Source organism: Furipterus horrens, unplaced genomic scaffold, assembly GCF_987537825.1.
Source record: "Furipterus horrens unplaced genomic scaffold, mFurHor1.1.pri manual_scaffold_13, whole genome shotgun sequence".
NCBI lineage: Eukaryota > Metazoa > Chordata > Mammalia > Chiroptera > Furipteridae > Furipterus > Furipterus horrens.
Window position 1 is genome coordinate 19306555 of NW_028327183.1, and position 24499 is coordinate 19331053.

Genomic DNA, 24499 nt, shown 5'->3' on the forward strand with positions numbered 1-24499 from the left:
CCTGAAGGGCAGATTGGATTTACTCTAAGAAGGTTATGGTCCTGAAAACCTATTGCCCACAGGTTCTGGGTCACATGGCACAGTCTCTGTTACTGGTTAAGGCCTAGTTGGCAGTGACAGGTTGTAGACTGCACTGGCTCAACTACCACAGACGTGGGTATGGACCCACCCTTGCTTCCACTCCCCGAGCAAGTCAGCCTAGGACTATTAAACGTGAAGTCTCTATTCAGGCTAAAGCCTTACCGCTAAGGAAGGCCATAGGAAATGCCTCAAAGGGTCAGCCTTACCAAGGGACCCAGCCATCTGCTAAGGCTGGTTGTCCTCCCCTTCTTCCAGGGTTTTCATGGAGAGTGTAAAGGTCAAGGCCACAAGGGACACTGAGCTTAGGGCTTTCGTATGTCCAGATGGAGCAGAGGCCAAGCCTAGGCCACTGTCAACCAGGAGGTCGCAGTCCTGTTCCCAAGTGTGGTCTCTGCTTCACCAGGCTTCAGAAGGGTCTGGGCCCAAACTCAGGTCACCTTCCTTTGGAAGCAGATTCATAGAGATGGGTGGGGAGTATGAGGCTGAGTGCTCTGAATGGAGGGGCTGCTGTAGCTCCAGATTTTCTCCTCCTGCAGTGGGACAGGCCTCACGGGAAGGGGTATCAGGTTGAGGTCTCACTTCCCAACAGCTTCAGGCTCAGGCCCTGAGTGTCCACTTCTACGAGGTGGATGCTGTAGTTCCCAAGGCCCTGGGAGCAAAGGACAAGAGGTGTTTAGAGGCTCTGGGCAAATCCCTAGCCTTCCAGAGGCGGAACTGAGGCTGCAGGTGTAGCCCCTGGTTAGCCGATACGCCACAGTGAAGGCTCCTGCTCTCCCACCAACTCCCATACCCAACACCATCAGGTACCTCAATCTTGGCCAGCACAGCCTCCAGAGCCTCCTTTTGCCTTGGCTCCTTGGTCAACAGGTAGAGAAAGCCCCCGCCACCTGCCCCTGCCAGGCTCTGGCCATGCACATAGGGGGCCAGGACATCCATCATTCGCCGCACAACCAGGGGCTCACAGCCTGGAGCCATGAGCTTCTTCTGCTCCCAATACAAGGTCAGGCACTGGCCCAGCAGAGGCAGGCTTCCTGGGGTTAGGGCAGAGAGGGGAGTGGCGTACCTGAGCCAGAACATCCTGTCCATGCCAATTTGTCGACAGTGAAGTGTCAAGAGGTACAGTACTGCTTAACCAGGGGCTGGAAACAGGTAATAAAGGCCACCTCACAGGGTTGTCTGAGGACTGCTGTGCACAGAGCGGCTGACATGGCGCCCAGCAGTGTTCACTAAACTGTGTAGTCACTCACTTGGAACCCTGCTTATCTCTAGCTCTCTGGCACTCGGCTATGGTGGCCAAACCTCTTCCCCCACCTGCTTCTTGGTAGGTGGAGCTGGAGGCCTTCCCCATGATGCAAGTATTGTCCTGAGATAGGGCTCCCACCTAAGTGAGACCCTAGGGAAGACAGGCTTCTGTCCCAGGGGCCTAACACCTGGGGCCTGTGCCAAGTGTGCAAAGGCCCCTGGCCTCAGACCCATGGGCGACAAGGCACTCACTCCTGATGCCCTGCCCTCAGGGATGAAGCGCCTCACCTTGGTGGAACGCTTGCGCGCACTTCTCCGTGTGCCACACTAGGCTGTGTGCATTCTGCACGACAGCAGGCAGCCGGGCATACCAGTTCCTCAGCACATCCTGCAGGTGGGGCAGGAGGGCTGCAATGAGAATCTGGGCCCTGCTGAGCCTTCTGCCTCCCTTCCTCCTCCTCCTCAGGCTGGGGCTCACCTGCAGCAGATTCCGAGCCAGTCGGGTCTTGCCAGTGTATACCAGGAGCAAGTGGTCATTGAGCGTCTGAACAAAGCCCTCAGGCACAGTGATCTCTTCCACCTCCACCTTCAGTGGCAGCTGAGCCTGGGAGCGCCCCACCTTGATGCCAGGCATTAGGCCACCCACTTGGTCCTGCCAGCCACCTCCTGTGAGCCCAGGATCCATCACTGTTGGAGCCTATCAGACCCAACTTCCTCTCCCAGCCCAGCTCCTGGCCCCCTGCATCCCTGGCAGGGACCAGTGTAGAAAGACAGCTTCCCCCAACTCCAGCTGGGCCAAGTAAGCTGTCCAGCTTCTGTCCCTGTCCTTGGGAGCAGGATGACCCCAGCAAGAGAAAGGATTTCACTCCAGAACCAAGCTTGGGTTGCACAAGGCCAGGCTGTTCTGCAGACCTCATGTGTAGTTGGAACTGAGGTAAACTGCAGTGAGGGTAAGACCTTGCACTCACCTCTCCACCAAGGTGATGTGACAGAGGACCTTTCCTGCAGCCTCACTGACCCCTGCACTCTCTTTTCTGGAAATAAGCTTTCAGCCTCACTTATCAAACTTAGAAGAGCTTGTTTATATCCTGCTTTAGTAATGAAGGGTATGGATCTCTTTTTCTCTTGCAGCTCTATAAAAATAAGAGTCGAGATCGTTCTGGTATAGACAGACCCTTATATCGGGGGAAGGGCCTACAGGGGTTTAAAGTATATATAAAATGCAAATGGTAGGAGGCATCTAGAACTTGACAGCCAAAACGTGGTGTTTACTGGCAGGCCTCAAATGTCAAGAACTCCCTAATTGCGGCACTCTCCTTCAGAGCACCAAGCACAGCTTATAGTTCTACGTTCATTTGAGTGGTTATTGATTAATGTCTGTCCCTAGTAGACCATATTACTTTTAAGAGCAAGGGCCCTGTTTTTGTTCATTTTATCCCCAGGGCCCCACACTGAGTGACTAGTCAATAGTTGCCAATTGACCAAATGAAGGATGTGAATGTACATCTCAGAAGAAAACTGGAATGGCCTTCCCATCTGCCTCTCTTGCTAATAACTACCTATTATGGGATATGAGTCATTACAATGAAAGGGGGGTAGGGGTGGGCTGCAAAGTGACGGGAAAAGATAGCATAATCGGCATCTATACATGCTTGTGACAGTTTCCTGCCCAGAATCACGATGTGGGATGAAGCCTGGCATCCTGGAGGGGTCACTTAAGGATCGGGCCAGACAAACCTCTGGCTGCTCCCCATTGTGCATGGAGTCCGAGGGGCCGTGGCAGAGAAAAGGGGGAGAAGCCTGGTATCAGTAACATTCCCCTATGATCACAGCCATGTTTGGCGGGAAGGGGAGGTGGGCACAAATGACCACAGCCCAAGGAAGGAGCAAGTGGGCTAGAAAGGCAGGCTGAAGGTTCTGTCCCCTACTCCAAACTCCAGTTCGCCCCCACCCCACCCTAAGGGACAGTCCTGGATGGCAACAAAGTCATGAGGGATAAACATGTAAACGTAGGTACCTAACATGAAAAGCACAGCACACAATCTGACACTTAGTAGGTTCTGCTAAAATGTCAGCTCCTTGGAGGTAGAAATATTTCAGGTAGAAACTACCAGAAAAGGACAGGAGAGCCTCTGGAAGCTCTTGGGAAAGTGCCAGTGACCTCCCCCCAGCCAGAGACAGTCCCATACCTGTGGTGAGCACCTGCTCCAGGTGCAGCACTGCGTGGATCAGGGCCTCCGTGCTCACCATCCGGCCTGCGGCCCGATGCAAGGCGGCCAGGGCAGTGCCTGCCAGGATGCTGCTGGTGCCTGCACCACAGGGAGGAGGGGGTCAGGCATGAAACAGCTCTGCCCAGCCCAGCCCTGCCCCACTCCCTCTTGGGCAGAGGCACTGAGGAGGATGGAAGGGGAGGCTGGAGGGTGGGGATGGAGTGGTTGGCAGCAGGGGGACAGGGTCCACTCACCCAGGCCAGAGCCGTGGGGCAGCTCAGACCAAGTATGCAGCTCGAAGCCGCCCCCAAAGGTGCACAGCAACTGCTCACTCAGTGAGAGCTTGGAGCAGACGTGCACGATCCCCGCACAGATAAAGGCTGCCTTCAGCAGGGCCCCTGCAGAAGGACCAGCACCCGGCAAGGAACTTGGTCTCCAAAGACAGAAGCAGACATACCACCTCACCTGATTATTTCCCAGCCCAGCATGGGGCTCATCTGGGGGACAAAAGCCCAGCAGCAGTGCAGGCCCCACCTCCAAGCCACAAAAAGACCTCTGGGCTCCCCAATGTGGGCAGATGTGCCAGCTCTACCTCCTACACCTGCATGCGCCTGGGCAGAGTAACCTCTGGGCTCTTCAACCAGACCTGCTAGCCCTCAGGCCAGGCCCCCATGGCCAGCAGGATCTCAAGGGTTCTACCCCTACCCCCCAGCTAGCTGTGTGTGCCATCCCTGCTGGCAGATGTCCTGGGTGCCCTGACCTGGAGCATGGGGCTTGCAGTGGTCCTGCAGGTCCTCCAGGCTGCGGCACACTATCTTCACGGCCATCTCATCCTGCCGAGGCCCCACTGCCAGCCGCAGCTCGGGCTCTGAGATGCGGCGAGCCCTGGCCCCAATGGGCCGGCGGCCATCCACTCGCACCGCCAGGCCCAGTACTGCCCCACCAAGCTCATAGGCAAGGGGTGGCGTGTCACTCCATCCTCCTGCAGCAGTTGAACAAGACCAAGCTGGTCACGGGGGCTGGCAGCTCTGGGGTAGCTACCCTCACCCCCCTCCAAGCGGCTCACCAGAGAAATCCACACGAGCCGGGCACTCAGCCACCACCCACTGCCCAGGTGCCGGCAGCTCCACCGGCTGTGTGGAGACAAAGTGCTGGGCCGACATCACAGCTTGGCGGATCAGGATCTGCTCAGCCCCCTCGTAGTGGCGAGCAGCTCGCACTAGCAAGGCGGGCCTGCCAAGAGGGAAAGGAGAGGTCGCTGCATGGAGCCCCAAGCTGGGGCAGGCTGCCTGGGTCTGGGGACCTGCCTGCCCTGGGTGACCAAAGGGCACCCCTCCCCACCTCTCTGGGTTTCCACCTGCAAGAATAACCAGGGGTTTCTCCAGGGGTTCTGACACCATTAGCACCCACCTGCTCAGCCACTTGTCCCGCTCCTGGGCAAGTGCCCTCACACCCCCAGCCAGGTCTCCACACTCCAGGTACGAGAAGGGCCGAATCCACTCAGGATTGGCAGCCGGCCCACTCCGTAAGCCACCTTGGCCTTTTGCCATGCAGCCCAGTACATCTGCCACACAGGCCAGTGCCCGGGCTGCTACGCCTGGGTCTCCTGCACCAGCTGCAACTGAGGGACCAGAAGTCTGGGGTGGTTGGGGATGGGACCTGCCCCCCATGCCCTCTTCCCCAAGAAACTATTCAACAGTCCCCAGACACTCCAGATCCCTCACACATCTTCACTTTTGCCCAAGATATATCCTTGCCTATGTTTGCACGCCCTACTCCTCTGTTTGTCAAAATTCTCATCCTGCCAGCCCCAGGCCAGCCCAGCTGTGCCTCTTCACCCCCACCCAAGATGCCCAGAGTGGTTAAGATTTCCGACTCAATGGTCAAACCACCAGGGTTCAGTCTCAGCTCCACTCCCAACTAACTGTGTGGCTGTAGATGAACAACTTAAGTAGGGATCATTTTCTGCAATCACTGGGACCATTAATGAGGTGCTGCCTAAGCCCCAGCCAGTGTGCCGGAGCCCTCAGCTGGAGCTGGTCACATCCCCCTGGGCTTCTGGCACCTACCTCTCAGCACTCAGTACTGCTGATGCTCATAGGACCCAGAGGCTCAGGACCAGGCCTCAGCCTCTCACCAGAAACTCCCTACTGACAAGGATGAAGCTTCCCAGAAACCTAAAAGCAAACTCCACTGTGTCTGTCCCCTGTTTTGAAGTCTCATGGCTCCCTAGTGCCCTCAGGTCATCAACCCAGAGGGCAGGTGGTGCTGGGTCCGGCTTCCCAGCACAGAGGCCCAGAATACTCACCCTGGTCCAACATGGCCAGCAGGGGCCCGGGACAGCCCTCATGGACAGCAGCCCAGATCAATGGGCGCAGGCTGAGGTCCTGCCGGGCCTCTAGCACCTTGCGTGCCTTCTGCAGGGCCTGGCGGAAGAACAGGTCCCGGCGGGAGGCCAGTGTGGCAGCCCGATCCAGACACAGCTGCAGCTGCTCCCAGGACAGACGCCAGGAGGCTCTCCAGGCACACAGGGCCTCGCCCCCATCCTCCTGGGGGTCTAGCATCCACAGCATGTCCCGAGGCCCCAGGGCCCTCGAGGGGTGAAGCACAGGAAAGAGGCGGGCACTGGGAAGGCAACGCTCTGTGGGGGGAATGTCTGGGTCCCACAGGTCCCAGTTTCTGACGTGGGGAAAAGGCACGTTAGCAGGAGGGAAGCAAGGGCTCCTGCTTCCTCACCAAGCCCTGGACACCTGTCAACTGGGGGCTGGCTAATTCACCAAGGACAGGGCAAATTCTTTGAGGTGGCACAAGCAGGCAGTTCAGGGAGAGAGGCAAACTGCCCTGCCTCCTTTCCCAGGCCTTTGAACAAAATCCCAAAGCCAGGGATTAAGAGTTGTCCAGGGAGAAGGTCCTGGGGAGGATCAGGGTGCCCAAAACTACCCCAGGTTCCCTGGGCTAGTGAGAGGGTAGGTGCTGCTCTGGGGCGGAGGCAGAGAGGAGCCTTGAAGAAGCAGCTGCCCTGGCTGCTGAGGCCCACAGAGCTCATTGAGGCCATCAGTCTCACCGAATGCCTGTCTTCCGGAAGAATTCAGTCCAGGACATGTTGAGATACGTTCCTGTCCCCTGTCTCTGGGAGAAGTGGAAGAAGTCAGGGCTTCAGAGGTCACAGGAAGGAATTAGAGACACTAAAGCCAGAGGGCTGGGAACTGCTCAAGAAGGGACAGGAGGAGAGACTTGCACATACAAGAGCGGGTTCTGAAACAGTGTGTCAAGCCCTGGAGCCTCAGTACTACAGTCCAGGGGCCTGGAACTGGCACAGAATTCTGGTTCCAGACCCAATTCACTATACGTGGCTCTGCAGCCCAAGGCTGGTCACCTCCCTGTCTGAACCTCAAGTCTCTGGCCTATAAAGTGGGGGTAAAAATCCCCAGCCAGACTGCCCGCCAGAGAAGATAGGGCAGGAGACAAAGCCTTAGTGAGACTCTACGGGATACAACCTATCCCTCAGGCCAGCGCTCAGCGAGCCCTGCAGTGGAGTGAGAGCTGGGCTGGAATCGCACAGGCTCTCCAAAGCCTGAAGATGGCAGTGAGGGAAAACAGGGTGGCACCTACTTCCCAGCTGTCCAGACAGCCAACGAGGGTGAAGGCACGGACGGGGGTGCCGTGCAGCCGCACATGGTGCCCCTGCAGGACAAGGTCACGCAGCTCCAAGCCATGTAGCGCCTCAGACTGGGCCGTGTCAAGGCCACTCACGAAGCAACCGGCGCCAATGTGAATGGGCCCCTGGGAGGGGAGAGGGCCGGCATCCTCAGGGGCAGTGCAGCTCCAGGTGCCCCCCATCACACATAGGACCTGGCCCCCACAGCCTTGCCTTCCCTCTGCCCCTGCTCTCAGGTCTCACCCGGAGATGGCAGTGCTGCAGGACACTCCCAGGACCCAGCTGGACAGGGCCCTCCAGCAGACAGCTGATCACAGAGCTCCCAGCCCCCAATAGCTGCAGCTCCTGTGAAGCCAGAGAGAAGGTCATGAGGGCCCAGGGCCAGGGGCTACCCCAGTCCTCCCTCACAGCCAAGGTCCCAACCCATGCCCATCAGCCAGCCAGATCCCCCTCTCACATGCCCTGGCCCCAGCCTCTGGCCGACTTCCATCCAGCCCTGTTCACACTGTTCCCCCAGAGGCACGATCTCCCTGCAGAGTCCTCCAGAGCAAATCTGAACTCAGTCGTGGAGGTCCCATCAGATAACAGGTCCCCCAGAAAACCTCTCCCACCAGGCCAGGTACCCCTATCACTCTGAGGGCCCCTTCTGAGCTCTATCTGCTCCCTTCCTCAGCACCATGGCACTCACCCAGGCCCATCCCCTCAAATGTGCGTATCTCCCCAAGCAGACCCCAAGGAAAGGGTCTAGGGTCTTCGCTAGCTTCCCAATCAAGCAGACCTAGATATAAAATCCTGACTTGGCCACTTACTGGCTCTGTAGCCTTAAGCAAGTTACCTAACCTACCTGAGCTTCCACTGCCTCATGTCAAATGGGGATAATACCTACATTCATAGGGCAATCTGTTCCAAGCATGGTCTAGTCCATCCTTTCCTAAAAGCCCCTGTCCCACCTGTCCTAAGGCAACTCTGCTGGTCTTACCTCTACTTGGGAGTGCACAAGGTGGGTCCCAGGAGTCCCAGGGAACGTGAGGCTGTGCAGGAACTCACTGGCCGAGCTGGTCATGTAGCTGTAGCTGCCGTCAGGGATATATGCTGTAAAGATATAAGCACTTAACTCAACCCTATGCCTGCTGCTTCTCTGATGCCAGGCCTTCATCAGGCCCTGGGAGGGCAAGCATGGCAATGAGCCCATAGTGCCCAATGGAAAGCTAAAATCCAGAGAGGTTCAGCAACCTACCCAAAGCCACACAGCTAGGAAATGGGAAGACTGGGGCTGGAGCCAAGGAATGAGACAAAAGGAAGAGTTATCTTGGGAAAGGGGGCAGTGTCAAGGCTCTGGGTTGGGAGAGCATAACTGTCTGGTCCAGGACCTCATTACACAGGTCCTCCTCACTCCTATGGTCTCCCCACCTCAGAGTTCCAAGAGGCAGCACCCACCAATTGTGAGGGGCTGATCACGAAGCTCCCTCCACAGCTCAGCCCGGGCACCCTGAAGATAACCCGCGACATCTGTGTCACCTTGCCCCATTTCTGGGGGCCGCCCCACCAGGAAGTCCTCTCTGCTCACGTTCCGGGCCATGCACAGCAGAATGTCGAAAAATAGAGACAACTGGGAAAGGGTAGGAAGCACAACTATTGGGGGGTTCCTAGGCCAAACTGTAGCAATCCCATTCCCAGAGATACTGACCCTGAGAGGGGAGGGGCTAACCTGAGGTCACATAGCCAGGTTGCCGGTGTCAGGGCCTCTCCCCCAGGCCAGAGCCCCCAGCCCCAAACCCCAGTCACCTGGACAGGCCGGGCTCCAGAGTCCAAACCCATGTAGGTACAGGCGTCCAGGGGCGGGCTCACGTGAGTGGCAAGGAGGTGCTCAGCAGTTTCCACAGAGAAAAACACAACCCCAGACACCTGGAGGAGCCCCCATAAGGATCAGGTTGGGGGACCCTGGGGCCAGGCTTGGGCCTGAGTTGGGAAAGACACATGAAAATGGGCCAAACAAGGCTGGCTGCCATACCAAGCTGGGTCCTTCATCTTCTGGGCCACTCCAGTATCCAGATTCTAAGCTTATCAGAAGGCGGGTCCCCTGAACAGGCACATTCTGGGACCCCCCCTCAATTTTAAGGCCTCCTCCCAAATCTAGTTCTCCATCAGCCCCATGGTCTGGTCCCAGACCCTTAACCATCGCTCTTATCCCTGTCCTCCATTCTAGAAGGATCCCCCGCATCAGGTGCCAGACTTCTTCCCAACTGCATTCCTGAGCTTGCTTACATTAGCCTTTCTGGTTCAGGACAAGACCCTTTCCTCAGATTCTGGCTCCACCCGCTCCTCCACCACAGATTCTGGTTCTATCCTGCCCTGGAATCTTCAAGCAAAAAGGCAAACCCTCCTTTTGCCATGGGGTCTCCAAAGCCATACCAGTGGCACCTGCCCATCAGGCCCGCTGCACCGTTGTATCTCTGCCTCGGTACCCTGATAATAAATGTCTAAAACGAAGCCCTGTGTCAGGGGAGAAAACAGAGTTAGGGAAAGGAGCAGGGGACAATCAGGAACAGAGAGACAACAAGGGTATGCTCCAAACAAAAGCCTTCGGGGCACATCTGACAGGCACCAGCATGCTCCTGGGCAGCGCTATCCCACCCCAACAGTAGAGGGGCTTTGCATGTCTTCACAGCCCCAGCCCGAGCGCAGAGCCTGGCACAGGTCTGTGTGTAATTCAAGTTTGGCAAAAGATGCAGTGAGCACAAGCACTGTTACCATGGAGGAAATGCCTCCAAATCCAGGCTGTACCCGAAAGTCCAGCTCAAGAGGCTACCCACAGCACAGGACCAGGAGTCCATCGCAGGCTGGCTCAGCTGCCCGCTCCACCACCCCAGCGGTACTACCTGGGAGTCGGTGAGGTAGACACCATGGTTCCGGGCATAGGCCGTGCTCCCCGGCAAGGCGATCGCTCTGGCTCCCCGGAAGCCATCCCAGCTGATCCCTGTGGGTGGGGCAGTCAGGAGGCTCCCTGGGGGCCCCAACTGAAGGCAGCGAGTCCCCAGCCACATAAAAACAAGAGCTCAGGGTAGGGTCACCTGGGCACCTCTAAAAGGAAAATATGGTTTCCAAGCCAAATGAACATTCCTCTGGGAGAATGACAATGCCTCCCCTCCCAAAGTTCTACCACAGCCCTTTGGGGCAGAAGGGGCAGGGCTGGTGTCTCCATGCTATAGCCTGGAAGACCGAGGCCCAGTAGGGGAAGTCCTGCCTCCAGGTCTGGGCTTCATCCTCCACACCCTACAACTTCCCTTCCGAATAGGGCAGTAGGCCAGGTCCAGGAATGGAGAGCTAGGAAAAGCTCTGACTACAGCAAGGGAGGAGGTCCCAAACCTTCTTGGGCTCACCTGGGTTGGGAGGAACAGACAGCAGCATGTCCGTGCTGCAGACCCACACACCTGGCGGGGAGCCTGGGCCCAGCTGCAGGAGAGAGAGCGCAGCTGGTGACCTGGCCCAGCCCTTTCTCTGTTGCCACAGCCCAGCCTCGAGCCTGTCCCCATGCTCTAGGAGGCTCTGGTCCTGGAGGTAACAGGGGTCCCTCAGACCCTCCTGCCCACCTCCGGGGCCATCTGGGCACCTCTAGAAGGAATATATGGTTTCCAAGCCAAATAGACATTCCTCTGGGAGAACAACAATTCCTCCCCTCCCAAATCACTGTTGCCAACACTAATTTCCTGAAGCTCTAACTCTAGGCAACCCCAAAGCCGTTCTCCATGGTGTCCCATCTGAGCCAGGACAGACTACAACTGGTGGTGCAGTGGGAGAGGGACAAGACCCCAAGGCACCTGCTGGCCTCACCTGATAACTCATGATGTCCAGCAAGCAGTCCAGGTTGCAGACCACAGCCTCCACGGGGGCCCGGGGGTTCTCCACAGCGAGGCAGGTGAAGGCCCGGCCACAGTCGTCGAAGGGGAAGTCTCGGCCCTAGAGGGGAAGCCCGGACAGGTGAAAAAGCCCTCGGACAGAGAGCTGGGGACACCCTATGGGCTGTGCAAGGTGGAAAGTCATCAAGCTAGAAGATTTTTAAAAAGTGTTTTCTCATGTAATTTTTTCAATGGCATGATTATAGTAAATAGTTAGAAAATGCAGATAAATGCAGATATGCAAAAAGAAAAACAATCCCTCAGGAATAATAACCGTTGCCTTCATTTGAGGTATATCCTTTCAGATTTGTGTTCATATATTCTTTAATTTTTTTTTAAACAAAATGACATTCTGAAAAGGTAGAGACAACAAAACTTAATACACATACATGTAAAACTGGGGAAATAAAATTGGGAACTGTATAAAGCCAGGCCCTGTTATAAGCATATAATGGATCATCTCAGCATATCCACACGAAGCAGGAACTGTTTCCATCTCATTTTACAGATGTGGAAACTGAGGCCTAGAAAGTGTCAAATGACTTGCCCAAGGTCACAGAGCTGGTAAGTCTCTATCCAGTCAATATACAGAATTAGATGGACCTGTTAATCACTTTCTAATATTCCATCAGGAGGATAAGCCGTTTATATTTAGCCAGTTCCCTATTTGTGGACACTTGGATCAATTTCGATTCCAATTCTTCTGGATTCGCACAATAAACACCTTGCAAACATACCCCTTAAGTCCTGCCCAACCCTGAGGATTCATGGTGCCAGCCTTCTGCACAGCACCTTGCCAAGCATTTTACTAACTGTGTGCAGGATGAGGATCCAGGCCGAGTGGAGGACATCAGATGTGACCACCTGTCAAGAGTGAAAAAGCCCTGTTGACAGAGGCCTGGGCAGAAGGCACCCAAGGATGGCACCCTCTTGCCTGGGGAGAGACAACAACACAAATCCACTCACAGTGAAGCCTGCCCGGGCACTCAGGTGTTCAGCAGCCACCAGCAGGGCATTGAGGGTGGCTCCCCCACTGCCCACACGCATCTCGGGGTCCTCCACAGCCAGTAACAATGTCCCAGCGGGGATCTGCTCTCGTTTCTGGCGCACTTCCAGCTCTGTGGTCAGAACACGGCTGGGACCTGTCCCCCAGCCTCCCAGCCCTGGTCCCAAGCACCTAAAGCAAACCTACTGATAACCATTATTTTATCTCCTTTGACTCAGTAGCTTTTCATGCAGTAGTTCATTAGAGCTTTACCCAACTCTGTGAAGTAAATACAATTATTCCCATTTTACAGATGAGAAACCCAAGTCTCAATGAAGTGATATGATGTGTCTGTATACTAAGGGTCACATGGCTAGGAAGAAGCATCATCTGGATTTGAACCCAGGTCTGCCTGACTCCTTGAGCTATAGGGGTGTGGTGAGAGTTCTACATTAGGGCTGAGTGGGGAGGGAGGATCCCCTACCTCTCTGGAAGACCTCGACACTGTCCTTGTACTGGCACGTAAGGATGATAATTGTCCAATCAACTCTTTTCGGCTGCTCCATTCTGGCCAAAGTTGAGGGGCTTCCTGAGGCAGAGATAGGGGTTTACATAAATTATCATACCCTAAAATTGATATTTTTGGTGTATAGTTTTATGAAATTCAGCACATGCATAGATTCTTGTGGTCACCCACCATCTGCACCCAAAAAAATTTCCATATGGTACCGCTTTACAGTCACACCTCCCTCCATCCCTCACCCCTGACAACCATTGATCAGGTCTCATAGTGTGAGTTGGAATGTACTCTTTTGAGACTGGCTTCTTTCACTCAACATAATGCCTCTAAGACTCATCTAAGTTGGCTGTGCATATTGGTACTTCTTTCTTTTCTTTTTCTTTCCTTCTTTTTTCTTTTTTTGGCCAAGCAGTATTCCATTGCATGGATCTTCCACAATCTGTTTCTCTGTCCATTCACTGAAGGACATTTGGGCTGTTTCCAGGCTTTGACAGCCAAGAATAGAGCTGCTATAAACATGCACGTACAGATTTAGTGTGAACATAAGACTTCATCTCTCCAGGTGGAAACCTCGCTGAGGGATTGCTATGTCGGGTAATAAGCATATCTTTGACTTTCTCATTCTGGGTGCATGTGATTTCCTCAGGAGAGGAAGTAAAAGGAGCAGGGTGGGGTAGACATTGGATCCCACCTTAAAGCAAGGGGCTGCCCTTTCTGTACCACTGGCCCCTCATCATTCAGTCATTGGCTGTGATCTGGAAGGAGTGAAGGCCTAACCTCCCAGGCTCCTGGGGCTGAAGAGAATTCCCTGGAGAAGGGGACAGTTGTGGGAGGGATGTACCAGCCTGGTCAAGGGATCCAGCCAGGGTGCCAACAGTGCCCACTCCAGGGACCTCAGAGGGGATCTCCCCTCCCAGAGGCTCCAAGCCTGAAAGAGGCAGCAACCCCACCTGCCAGCTACCTTCCTCCAGGGCACTCTGAGCAAGTGAGGGGAAAACGAGGCCAAAGCTATGGCTTCACCCCCTCCTAGCTCCCCCAACACTTCTCTCTTACCAGATGGAAAACCAATCTGACTCCAGAGCCCCTGGCTCCCCAAGACCTCCGCAGACAACTTCCCAGGAGTGCCCCGGCAGATACCTCTGGCAGAGTCCCAGTTGCTGTCCTACAAAGTGGCCCACCCCCACATGTTCCCTCCACCCCACAAAGCTCAGTGTCAGAGAGACGTAGTGGAGCTAGCTGCATGCCTTCCCAGAGGTGCCTGGAACAGTGTCCCGCCCATGCCCCAGCCAAAGCCAGCAGGAAACCTGAACCACAGCAGTTCTTCTTAGGCCAGACTCCTCTGCCATCAGTCCTGTGGTTAAGGTTGGTAGACACCACCACTTAGCAACACCCACACTCCTGGAGCTTTCAGGGAAAGCCTCCACCACTAACAGAAACTGCTCTGTTCCCTGCTCAGCCCGGGAGGGAAATCCAGAGAGGAAATATGAGCTAGAGATCTTGGCCAGGCACCTGCAGGCAAAGGGATTCCCCAAGATGCCCAGATGGCCTTCCCAGTAAAGAGGAGGTGGCGAGGGAGTCCAGCCTGGCCACCAACTTTCTGTAAGATCTTTGGCACCCCTAACCCTCTCAGGCTCCCGAGGGAGGGAGTATAATTGACCGATGCTCCCAGCTTGTCCACAGGGGCGCCATGCTTCCTACCAACTGCAGCAGGGACACAAAGACAGACCCATTCCAGCAATCTGGGGATCCTCTGCCAGGCAATCTTGGCTCCAGGGCCCCACCACCACCACCTGCCCAACAGAAACTGTTTTGCAACCTCATTGCAGTCTGAGACCCTTCCTACCCATCCCCCCTTCCTTCTGGTATTCCTTCACAGGGAGCAGACTACCAGCTTTCCCCGTATCCTCCAGCTCCCTCCTCTTTTTCCCTCAGCCAATAAATCTAATCCAGTCTTGGTCTCAGCTTCTCCAAGAACCTGGACCAACATAGGGAGTATAATATCATCTCCCTTTGGCACCTTCAAAGGAAAAGTCATTGTATGAACCTCTAACTTCATATGTGAGAACTACAATCTTAATCCTAAAGAATAGACGATGAAGAAACTGAGGCACAGCCCCGGTCTGGTGGCTCAGTTGGTTGGAACGTTGTCCCATACACCAAAAGGCTGCAGGTTAGATTCCCCATCAGGGCACATACCTAGGTAATGGATTCGACCCCCAGTTGGGGCATATAGGAGGCAACCGATCAATGTTTCTCTCTCACATCAGTGTTTCTTTCTCTCTCTCTCTCCCTTCTTCTCTGTCTAAAATCAATAAATACATCCTTGGGTGATAATTTTTTTTAATTTTTTTAAAAAAGGAAATGGAAGCACAGAGAGATTAAGTCACACGTCCAAGGTCACACAACTAGCAAGTGACAGAGCCAAATCCGAACCCAGACACTTTTGTTCCAGAGTCCATTCTCTTAACCACTACTCTGAACCTACTGTGCAGGATTGAAGAAAAGAACAAAAGGAGTACATATATGTAAAGTACTTCATACAGGTGACAATGAAGTGGGGATGACATTAATGATAACAACAACGAAGGGTGAGCTCACCCACTCTGACCCACAGTTGAAACATGAAGACTTTTCATTCTCACAACACCCCTGAAGGGTAAGCGCTCAGTCCACTTTACAGACACTAATAGACGCTACAGCCATGACTGGGCCCTGGGTCTCTCTGATTCTTACTCAGATAATGGTGCTGATGATGTTTGGTCCCAAGCAAAGGTGACGAAAGAGAGCAAGAAAGGATTGCCTCAAGGAGAGTCCAAAGGTCTGAGCCCAGTCTTGGTCTCAGCACAGTGACCGGGAGACATGGGCAGATGATAGGTCATGGCCAAAGGAGGAAGGGCAACCCTATCTGGACTGCACCCAACTAGAGACTGGAGCAGAGGAGCAGTTCAGGGCTGGGAATCAGCCCCTAGGACTGTTTCCATCTCTGCTTCTTCCTGTGTGATCTTGAGCAGGTTGCTTAACCTCTCTGAGCTTCAATTTCCTAATCTGAAAACTAGGACCAACAATACCAACATCCCATGACTGTTGTCAGCATTAAATAAAATGTAAAATACAGTATGTGGCATACAGCAGGAGCTCAATGAATGGTAGTTCTCTCCAGCAGGAAAAAGAAGCAGGAGAGTTTAACTTGGTCTTGAAGCCAGTAGGAATAAAGGCTCTGAAATATTCTCTGTGTTAAAGATGCTCCTGAAGAAGAAAAAAAATCAGGGAAGGCCTAGGGAAATCAAGAAAGGCTGAGGAACATGCCTTGCCAGATCAGCCAAAAGGGTATTTTATAGTAAGGTAAAAGGTAGAATGATACTTGTAGCTAATACTTAGGGAGTGTTTTCTTTAGGCACCATGCCAAAGGCATTGTAGTATCAGCTCATATGACCTACTCTGTAGTCCTCCCTATGAGTTGGATCTTATCACACTCATGATATAGGTAAGAAACTACAGTTTAAAGAGATGAAATAGCCTGCCCAAGGTCTTACACAGCTAGTACAGGCAGAAGTGTCTCCCAGTCTAAGGTTCATGTTCTTAACCACCCTGACGGAACAAGACCATCTCTCCTGGGGGCCACTGCTCTCTGTCACACCTGACATCTGTATAGAAAACTTGGAAAATAGGCCTCTACTTCAATATTCTGCCCACTTTTAATGAAACTTCATCTACTGAGGTCAAGTTGAAATATTATTTAATGTCTTCAGACACATGCTACCCAAAATTGGGACAGGGAAGGAGCCAGGGACAGAATAAAATCTTAAGGCATCTTCATATGCTGTTTGAAGAATGGTAGGATTGGGACCTTGCATTTAGAGCCTTTTCTAAAAAAAGTATTTTTTTATATATTTTTAGAGAGAGGGGGAGGGAGGGAGAAAGAAAGGGAGAGAAACATCAATGTGTAGTTGCCTCTTGCACGTCCCAACTGGGGACCTGGCCCACAACCCAGGCAAGTACCCTGACTAGGAATTGAACCACCAACCCTTTGGTTCACACGCCAGCACTCAATCCACTGAACCACACCAGCCAGGCACATTTTAGAGCTTTAAAGGGGGAAGAAGAAAAAACAGAAAAACAGGCATGTAGAGCGATCTGATTTGCCTTCTGGAAAAAAAAAAAAAAAAAAAAAACAGAAGAAAGTTGGGAGTAAAATCACACTGTAAATTACACAAAACGCAAGAACAGTAGTCCCTCCTTATCCACAGGGAATGCATTCCAAGATTCCCAGCGGGTGCCTGAAACCGAGGATAGTACGAACCTTATATATACTGCTTTTTTCCTAAACATACATATCTATCTATGAAGATTTGTTTTGGGTGGTCTCCTTTCTCTTTAATCAGCTTGTCAAGTCTGCCAGAAATGTGGCAGCAGCTTCTTCATCAGCAAAGTCCCTCCAGTCATATCTGTATTTTCCAGTCCAAACCTATTCTTGAATCTGTGTAACCACCTCTTACTTGCAGTAAGTGGCTTGGTGTCGCTCTTTTCAGGGGACCGCGTGCTGAAGTCTTCACATAGGCTCAATGCTTTCTGGCTCAATACATTGTCATCAAGCGAACACAGTTTCTGCTCATGTCTTCTACCCACAAATTTAATGCCTTTTCCATCCTAACTAAGCACTTAGCACTTACCACGCACGGTGGCTGTAGTTTTTGCAGCTTGAGGTGCGATAGCGAAACTGGCACTAATTTCTTTTTTCCTTTTTCACAATTTCACAGATAGATTTGTTCTTACTATAGATGTTAGCAACCTCAGCATACGATTTTCTTCTCTTTCCTTATTAAATCCAGAACTTTCACCTTCTCACTGAAAAGGAAGCAATTTACAGCTACTCTGGCATATCTGATTCACCAGCATCAGGACTCTTGCGCTTTGGGGCCTTTATCAGGTAAAGAAGGGTTACTGGCAGTAAATCTGATAACCAAGAAGGCTACTAAGTGACTAACCAGGCTGGTAGCATACACAGCCGGATAAGTGCGACAACGGGGATATTTACACCCCAGGCAGGAGGGAGCAGGCCTCCGGAGATTTCATCAGGCTTCTCAGAATTTCAAACAATTTAAAACACGCATTGTTTATTTCTGGAATTGCCATTTAATATTTCAGATGGAAGACCTCAGGTCATTGAAACCGTGGAAAGCAAAACCGCGGATAAAGGTGGGGAGAGAGTGTAATTGAGATTTGTGCATAGTGACGAGACCCCCAGGGGCACGCAGGGGCAGGAGAAGCGGCCTCAAAGCAAAATCGGCAGCGCTGCTATCCAGCACCCCACCTGCCTCTGGGGTGAGGAGCCCCTGGAGCCCGTATTCCCCCCTGTCCCCAGCGCTCCCAGGTTCCGAACTCCCATTGAAAGACCCGGGAAAGTGGGGTAGCAGGACCTGTGACTCCCTCTTCCTCCTACAGCCAGCGGGCGCCCAGAGGCTCCAAGAGAGTTCTCGGAAACTCTCTGCCTCGGTCCAGCCCCTGGGAGAGGATGGGCCGGCAAACGGCGAGGGGTACTGAAGCGAGCAGAGTGAAGAGTCGCGTGGACCCACGTACCTGCCTCCGCCTGGTGCTAGGCTCAGCGGGCTCTAATGCGGGGCTGAGCTTCCCTTCGCGGCGCACCCTGGGAAATGTAGTTTCACCCCTTCACCTGCCCTGGCTTGTCCTCTGCAAAAAAGCCAGCTCCCAGTTACAGCGTGGGCAGACGGATATGGTCAGGGCCGCGCTTTCCGAAAGGGCGGTCAGTCTTCAGATCTAGAAAAAGGGTGAAGCGAGAAGGCGGCTCCGCTGGCCAGCAAAACTACAACTCCCAGAGGAACCAATGCGTCTTAAGGACATAGGCCTGTTTTCTGACTTCGGTTTCAGGTTTTGGATTTGGACCAACTGCTTTAATCCGGAGGAAAAAAAAATCCGGGGAGAGAGGCAGGGAGAAGGGAGAATCACAGATGTTGCCCGAAAGTAAGCGGCTATTTATGGATTAGCAGTTAAGAGTTTTCGGGGTTTTCAGCACGAGGGTCCTTGCGGAAGAAACTTTCCAACTCTGCAGTTAAAAGAGGATTTGCGGAGCTTTTGGATAAGTTTTGAATGGCAGCATTGTTTGTAATAGCGGGAAATTGGAAACACTCTCTTTAGGGTACTGGAGGAATAAACGGGGCACATTCATGTAATGGAATACTATGTAGCAGTTAGAACGAGGTAGAACGTGATGTACAGTAGGAAACGGTGTTCAAGACGTTTTGTTAAGGGAGAAGCAGCACGCTGTAGAAACCTGTGTATGGGAAGCCACTCATGTCAAAAATAATGTATATGGGCACATAGTGTGTGTAGGAAACAGGACTGGAAGGGAACACGCCCTGGGGCAGACTGCTAAGAATGGGGAAAGGCAAGGAGAACCTAAGCTTTATCTGTTTGTTTGAATTTTTCTTACAAGAACGAACTTTCCAAACCTACCATTAATAGTGGAGCTTGAGAGGTCCTGCCTTCATTCTCAAAGGAGATGGAGGACCCTACTCTAATCCTGTGTGACCTTAGCCAGTCACTTGGTTACTCTGAGTCTCCTTGTCACCATCTGTAAAAATGGGTTAATAGTATTATCAAATGCTGAGATTGTTGTGAGGATAAGATACATGCTCAAAAAACATTAACCATTTGACAAGAGAAAAATCCTGAGTTGTCCTGAATTAATTTATAGCAGGCCAGAGGGTGGGAGGAGAGGTAAGAGGTTAATCAGTTAACAGAGCCACAGGCCAAAACTGGCAAAAGAATGCTCATATTCCTGAATGTACCTAAAAAAAATTAGCAAACCACAAGCTGCCACTTCACCCAGCTTATGCATGAGCTCTCTGGCTTGCTGCCCACAACCAATCCAGAACCCCTCTTTAAATACAGCCAGTGTAAATTCTTTCTAAACAACTTACATCTTTCTTCCCCAGACCCATTGTATAAAGGATCCCCCACCCCCAGCTCCAGGACTGCGGGCATGTTCTTCTCCATCTAGCCCTGCTACTGGTGGTTTAGACTGTATGTTCTAGGACATGGGCCTTTTTATGGCTAGCACCTGGCTCAATAAACCCTTTCTTTTTGAAAAGCTGCCAGCCACAAAGGTTTTTTGTTTAACATATTATTATTTTTATTGTTGTTATTCCCAGGTTGCCTCATTAAAGCGTAGGGCATTGTAGGTGGTTAAAACAGTTTGTTGATTGAATGAATCAATGAATGAATGAGCAGTCCCATGCTCTGCTTCTACTTCCTCACCTCTCCCCCAAATTTCTCTCCTTCCCTCAGTCTTCTCCCAATGGACTCATTCCCCTTCTTCATTTGGCTCAGGTCTCATCCTCCTCCCCATACTTAGGTGCCTGTGCTTTCTTTTGTGAACCCAGGAGGCCTCCAGGGAAGTAATGAGCTAGCTGCTTCCCACTGCTGCTGCTCTCATCAATGCAGTCCCCTTTCTGCAGTGGAGTGGGAAGCAGGGATGCCTACGCCACAGCTTTGGCTGGAGCTCAAGGAAAACAACACACCCTAAGGAGGTAAAGGGCTTCACCCACCTCCTAGGCCAGACATGCTGGAGGGGTAGGAGGTGGTTCCAAGTCCACTTGTGCTTCTCAGACTGAGAGGCAAAGATATTTGAGGAGGGTTTTTGATAAGAGGAAGTCCTCAGTGCAATCTGTCAGCAGCAGACACAAAAACGCCAAGCTCTCTGTTCCATGTTCAGTCCCACTGTCTGGGGTAGAGTGGATAGAGCTGTAAAGAATGTTCTAATGTTGTCCATTGTATAGGGTAGAATCTAGTGGTTGAATACAGGGGTTTGAAATCAGATCCTCCCTAGTTCCCATTACTTTCTTACTGTGTGAGCAAGCCACTGCACCTCTTTAAGCTTTAGTTTCTTCATCCTAAGGATAGAATACTATTTACCTAATTGGTTGTTGGAAGGATTCAATGCAAATAAAGGGGTTAGCACAGTGCCTGGTCAGACTAGGCATTTAACTTCCTTATTATTAAACAAACATGCTGCCAGTAAGTGAGGGCCCGGGAAGGCTTCTTGGAGGAGGTTCAATCTGCAGGGCCCTGGATGAGATGTATAGCTGCTGCTCATAGTGGGAAATCCCCTTGGGAGCCAGGACTACCACCCACAGGGATATGTTAGATTGAGTTCCCTAGATTCAGAGCCTGAGACAGGGATTCTTGTGCAAATGATTCAGAGCAAGGGGAAGCAGGATAGAGCAGGGGAAGAAGCCAAGCAAAGATGTGGCTTCATCGAAGTGTTGCCTCAGTCTGATCCTTTGTGAGCTCTGGAACATATAATGCACCATAAAGTTTATCCACATCAGAAGCAAGGGAGCTGGACTTTGTACTCTTCTTCAGTCACTCATGGGCTGTAGGCCTCTGGGAGGTGGGAAAGGGAGGAGCATAGTTTCCTAGGCAAACCCAGACTATGTGGACTGAGGACCATTCTCTGGAGAAGAGTGAAGCTGTGAGCCATTAGCAGTCAACACAAGGAAAATGGGTGTGGCATCCTGTAAAGGTATGTCACCAACAGCATTTACTACAGGAGGACTGGCAAAGAGAAACTGGGGAAAGAAAATGGGAAGAGGGTATTAAACTCTCCTATTGGGTCAGTGAACCCTTTCCGGAAAGCTATTATGTGTACTTGATCATTAAGTGGCCCCTCTTCCCTTAAGCCTGACCGTTGCGATTGTCAGATAACTTGTGCAATATTTTCCAAAGAGTTCTTCTCTACGATGTTAACAAGTGTAGCCACAGAGAGGGTGCAGAATCATTAAACAAATGTAAATAGGTTAATTTTTTTCTTATAACTTTTAAAAATCAATATACTGGATAAACAAAATGTAGTGTATCCATACAATGGAGTATTATTTGGTCATAAAAGAATGAAATAGCCCTGGCTGGGTAACTCAGCTGGTTAGAGTGTTGTTCCCATATGCCACAGTAGTGGGTTTGATCTCCATTCAGGGCACATACAAGAAGCAACCCATGAATGCATAGATAAGAGGAACAACAAATCAATGTGGTTTTTCTTTTCTCTCTCTTTAAAATAAACAAAAGTTTTTAAAAAACATTTTTTAAAGAATTATATACCAATACATGCTTCCACATGAATGAACCTTGAAAACATTATGCTAAGTGAAAGAAAGATACAAATGGCCATAGATCAGATGACTTCATTTATATAAAATATCTAGAATGGATAAATCCATAGAGACAGAAAACATGTAAGTGGTTGTCAGGGGCTGGGGTGGGGAAATAGGGAGTGATTGCTTAATGGATACCGAGTTTTCTTCTGGGATGATATAAATGTTTTAGAACTAGAGATATTGATTACAAAATATCGTGAATGTACTAAACATACTAAATTGTGTGCTTTAAAATGTTTATATGTTATGTGAATTTCACCTCATTTTTTAAAAAAAGCTCAGTGTGCTTGTTGCTAATGGGGTGTCACTGCTCTCAGGCCTTCTCAGTGGGCAAAGCCAAGGGGAAAATACCTACATGCGTGGAGAACTGTAAGCTAACATATGAAGCATTCAGAAAACATGTTAGATTAGGGAATCCTTTTATGGAAGAGCATCTCTCAGGATCTGTAATGCAGCACAGCTTGGAGCAGGCTGATCCAGTGTATGGGACATTGGTGGGAAGGGGTCCTCTGAAATGAGTCCTCTTGAGCACTAAGGATGGGCCACAAGTGGAAGGATGACTTCTGCTTTAATCAGCACCTGTCTTCTGTCATTCTTTAAATTCTTCTGTCATTTTGTATGTCCTTTGAGAAACTGCTTTTCTGATATGTGCATGAATTTATCCACCAGAACGATGGTCTCCGTCAAGATTGAAAAGACAATTTAAAAAGCTTGGTATTTTTAATTTTTTGCTAGATCTCAAGCTCTCAGAAACTAAGGTCCAATTCTTTGATTTCTGTATATTTTATGGTGCCTACCACTAAGTAGTACATATTATACAAATTACCTTAGACAAGCCACTTAACCTGCCAGAGGCCAACAAGTAAGTTTACATTGATTTAATCAATATATCCCCCCCCTTTTTTTTTTACAAAAAAAGAGAGAGAGGGGAAGAGTGGGAAAAAAAGAGGAAGCGAAACATAGACTGCAGACCTTTCAGTTCGCAGGCCGGAGCTCAACCCACTGGGTCACACCAGCCAGTTCTCACCAATATATTCTTGAAGGTCTCTTTGGACTTACAAAAAACCAGTCCCCTGCTTTCCAATAGTTTACTATCCAGTGAAGTAATGATAAGAAGAGACACTGTCAATTAAAGCTTCCCTAATTTCATTCATTTAATCTTTAATTGGAATCATCAACATTTAAATCATTTTTTACAAGACTTTATTTATTTGTTTTTAGAGAGAGGGGAAGGGAGGGAGAAAGAGAAAGAAACATTGATGTAAGGGAGAAACATCAGTTGGTTGCCTCTTGTACACACCCCAACCAGGGACTAAGCCCACAACCCAGGCAAGTGCCCTGACCAGGAATCGAACCTGCAGCCTTTCACTTTGTGGGACAATGCCCAACCAGCTGAGCCACACTGGCCGGGGCCAACATTTTGATCATTTTTATTCTTTGCTCTTATAATGGTGTAACAGCAATCTATATATGTAACTAAGAACATGTGCAAATAGGATGCTTTCTTATGAATTGTTAAATCCAATGGTGTGTATATGTGTAATTTGAAGATATTACCAAGTTGTTCTTCATAGAGGCTGTACAATTTCAGTCACACCAGCAGTGTACAAGAATCCTTGTTCCCCACACTCTTGCCAAGATAGTTATCAAGCTTTTTGATTCCTGCCAATCTGATAGGTGAAAAACGATATCTCAGTGTGGTTTTAATTTACATTTCTTTTATTAAGAGTGAAGCTCAGAGAAAATAAGTATTGGAGGGGATGTGGAGAGGTCAGAACACTTGTGCACCGTTGGTGGGAATGTAAAATGGTATAGCCACAATGGAAAACATTATGGTGGTTCCTCAAAAAATTCAAAACAGAATTATCATATGATCCAGCAACGTTATTTCTGGGTATATAATTAAAAGAACTGAAAGTGAGACCTGAAGAGATAGTTGTACACCCATGTTCATAACAGCATTATTCACAACAGCCAAAAGACGGAGCAACCCAAGTGTCCCATCAATGAATGAATGGATCAAATGTGGTTTACACAAACAATGGAATATTATTCAGCCTAAAAAAGGAAGGAAATCCTGACAGATGCCACAGCATGAATGAACATTGAAGACATTATAATAAGTGAAATAAGCCAGACGCAAAAGGACAAATACTGTATTCATACGTATATGATATCATAGTCAAATAGAGACAGAAAGTAGAATGGTGGTTGTCAGCAACAGAGGAAGGAGAGAATGTGAGGAGTTATTGTTTAATGGGTTCAGAATTTCAGTTTTGCAAGATGAAAAAAGTTCTGTGGCTGGATGGCAGTCATGTGAATGTACGTAATGCCACTGAACTGCACACTTAAAACTGGTTAAGATGGTAAATCTTCTTATGTGTATTTTACAATTTAAAAAAAAATAAAGCTCTGCATCTTCTCTTGTAAGAGCCACTGTGTTTCCTTTATCTGTGAACTGCCTGTTCGTATCCTTTTCAATCTCCTTTGGTTTCTTGGTCATTTTACTGATTTGCAAAAGCACTTTGTATTAGCCTTCTATCTCTGACATACATTGCATAAATTTCTTCCATTTTTCTATTGACTTGATTTTTGTTGGCTGTTGTTGGTTTTGGTTTTTAGCTAGGTTTGAGGTAGAGCTCTTGTTACTGTGCCTCCGGCCCGCCTGTTGTGTGTGGGTTCTTGACTTCGACTTCGTGTAGGAAAGATTTCACAACACGAGTACAGGTGATTT

General features: G+C 50.5%; 1 protein-coding gene across 5 annotated transcripts; it reads right to left on the reverse strand.

The window, feature by feature from the left end:
• Positions 1–2: 2 nt before the first annotated feature.
• Positions 3–18367, reverse strand: FCSK (fucose kinase). Of its 5 annotated transcripts, none has more exons than XM_090259960.1 (25): positions 18170–18357; positions 12557–12661; positions 12054–12205; positions 11901–11951; positions 11023–11148; positions 10572–10644; positions 10071–10168; positions 9604–9684; positions 8977–9096; positions 8629–8800; positions 8171–8283; positions 7435–7536; positions 7146–7316; positions 6598–6662; positions 5842–6212; positions 4944–5154; positions 4600–4766; positions 4294–4515; positions 3788–3931; positions 3513–3632; positions 2292–2456; positions 1802–1989; positions 1612–1711; positions 889–1112; positions 3–730 (listed from the first exon to the last, which is right to left on the reverse strand). In XM_090259960.1, the coding sequence occupies exons 2-25, from the start codon at positions 12636–12638 to the stop codon at positions 644–646; spliced, it is 3405 nt and encodes a 1134-aa protein (XP_090116086.1). In that variant the 5' UTR covers positions 12639–12661; positions 18170–18357; the 3' UTR covers positions 3–643. The 5 variants fall into 5 exon arrangements, with proteins under 5 accessions (XP_090116086.1, XP_090116088.1, XP_090116087.1 ...); XM_090259964.1 differs by lacking the exon at positions 3–730 and adding an exon at positions 1329–1474 and having other exon boundaries at positions 1051–1220; positions 18170–18367; XM_090259962.1 differs by lacking the exon at positions 2292–2456 and having other exon boundaries at positions 18170–18249.
• Between the last annotated feature and the right edge of the window lie 6132 nt (positions 18368–24499).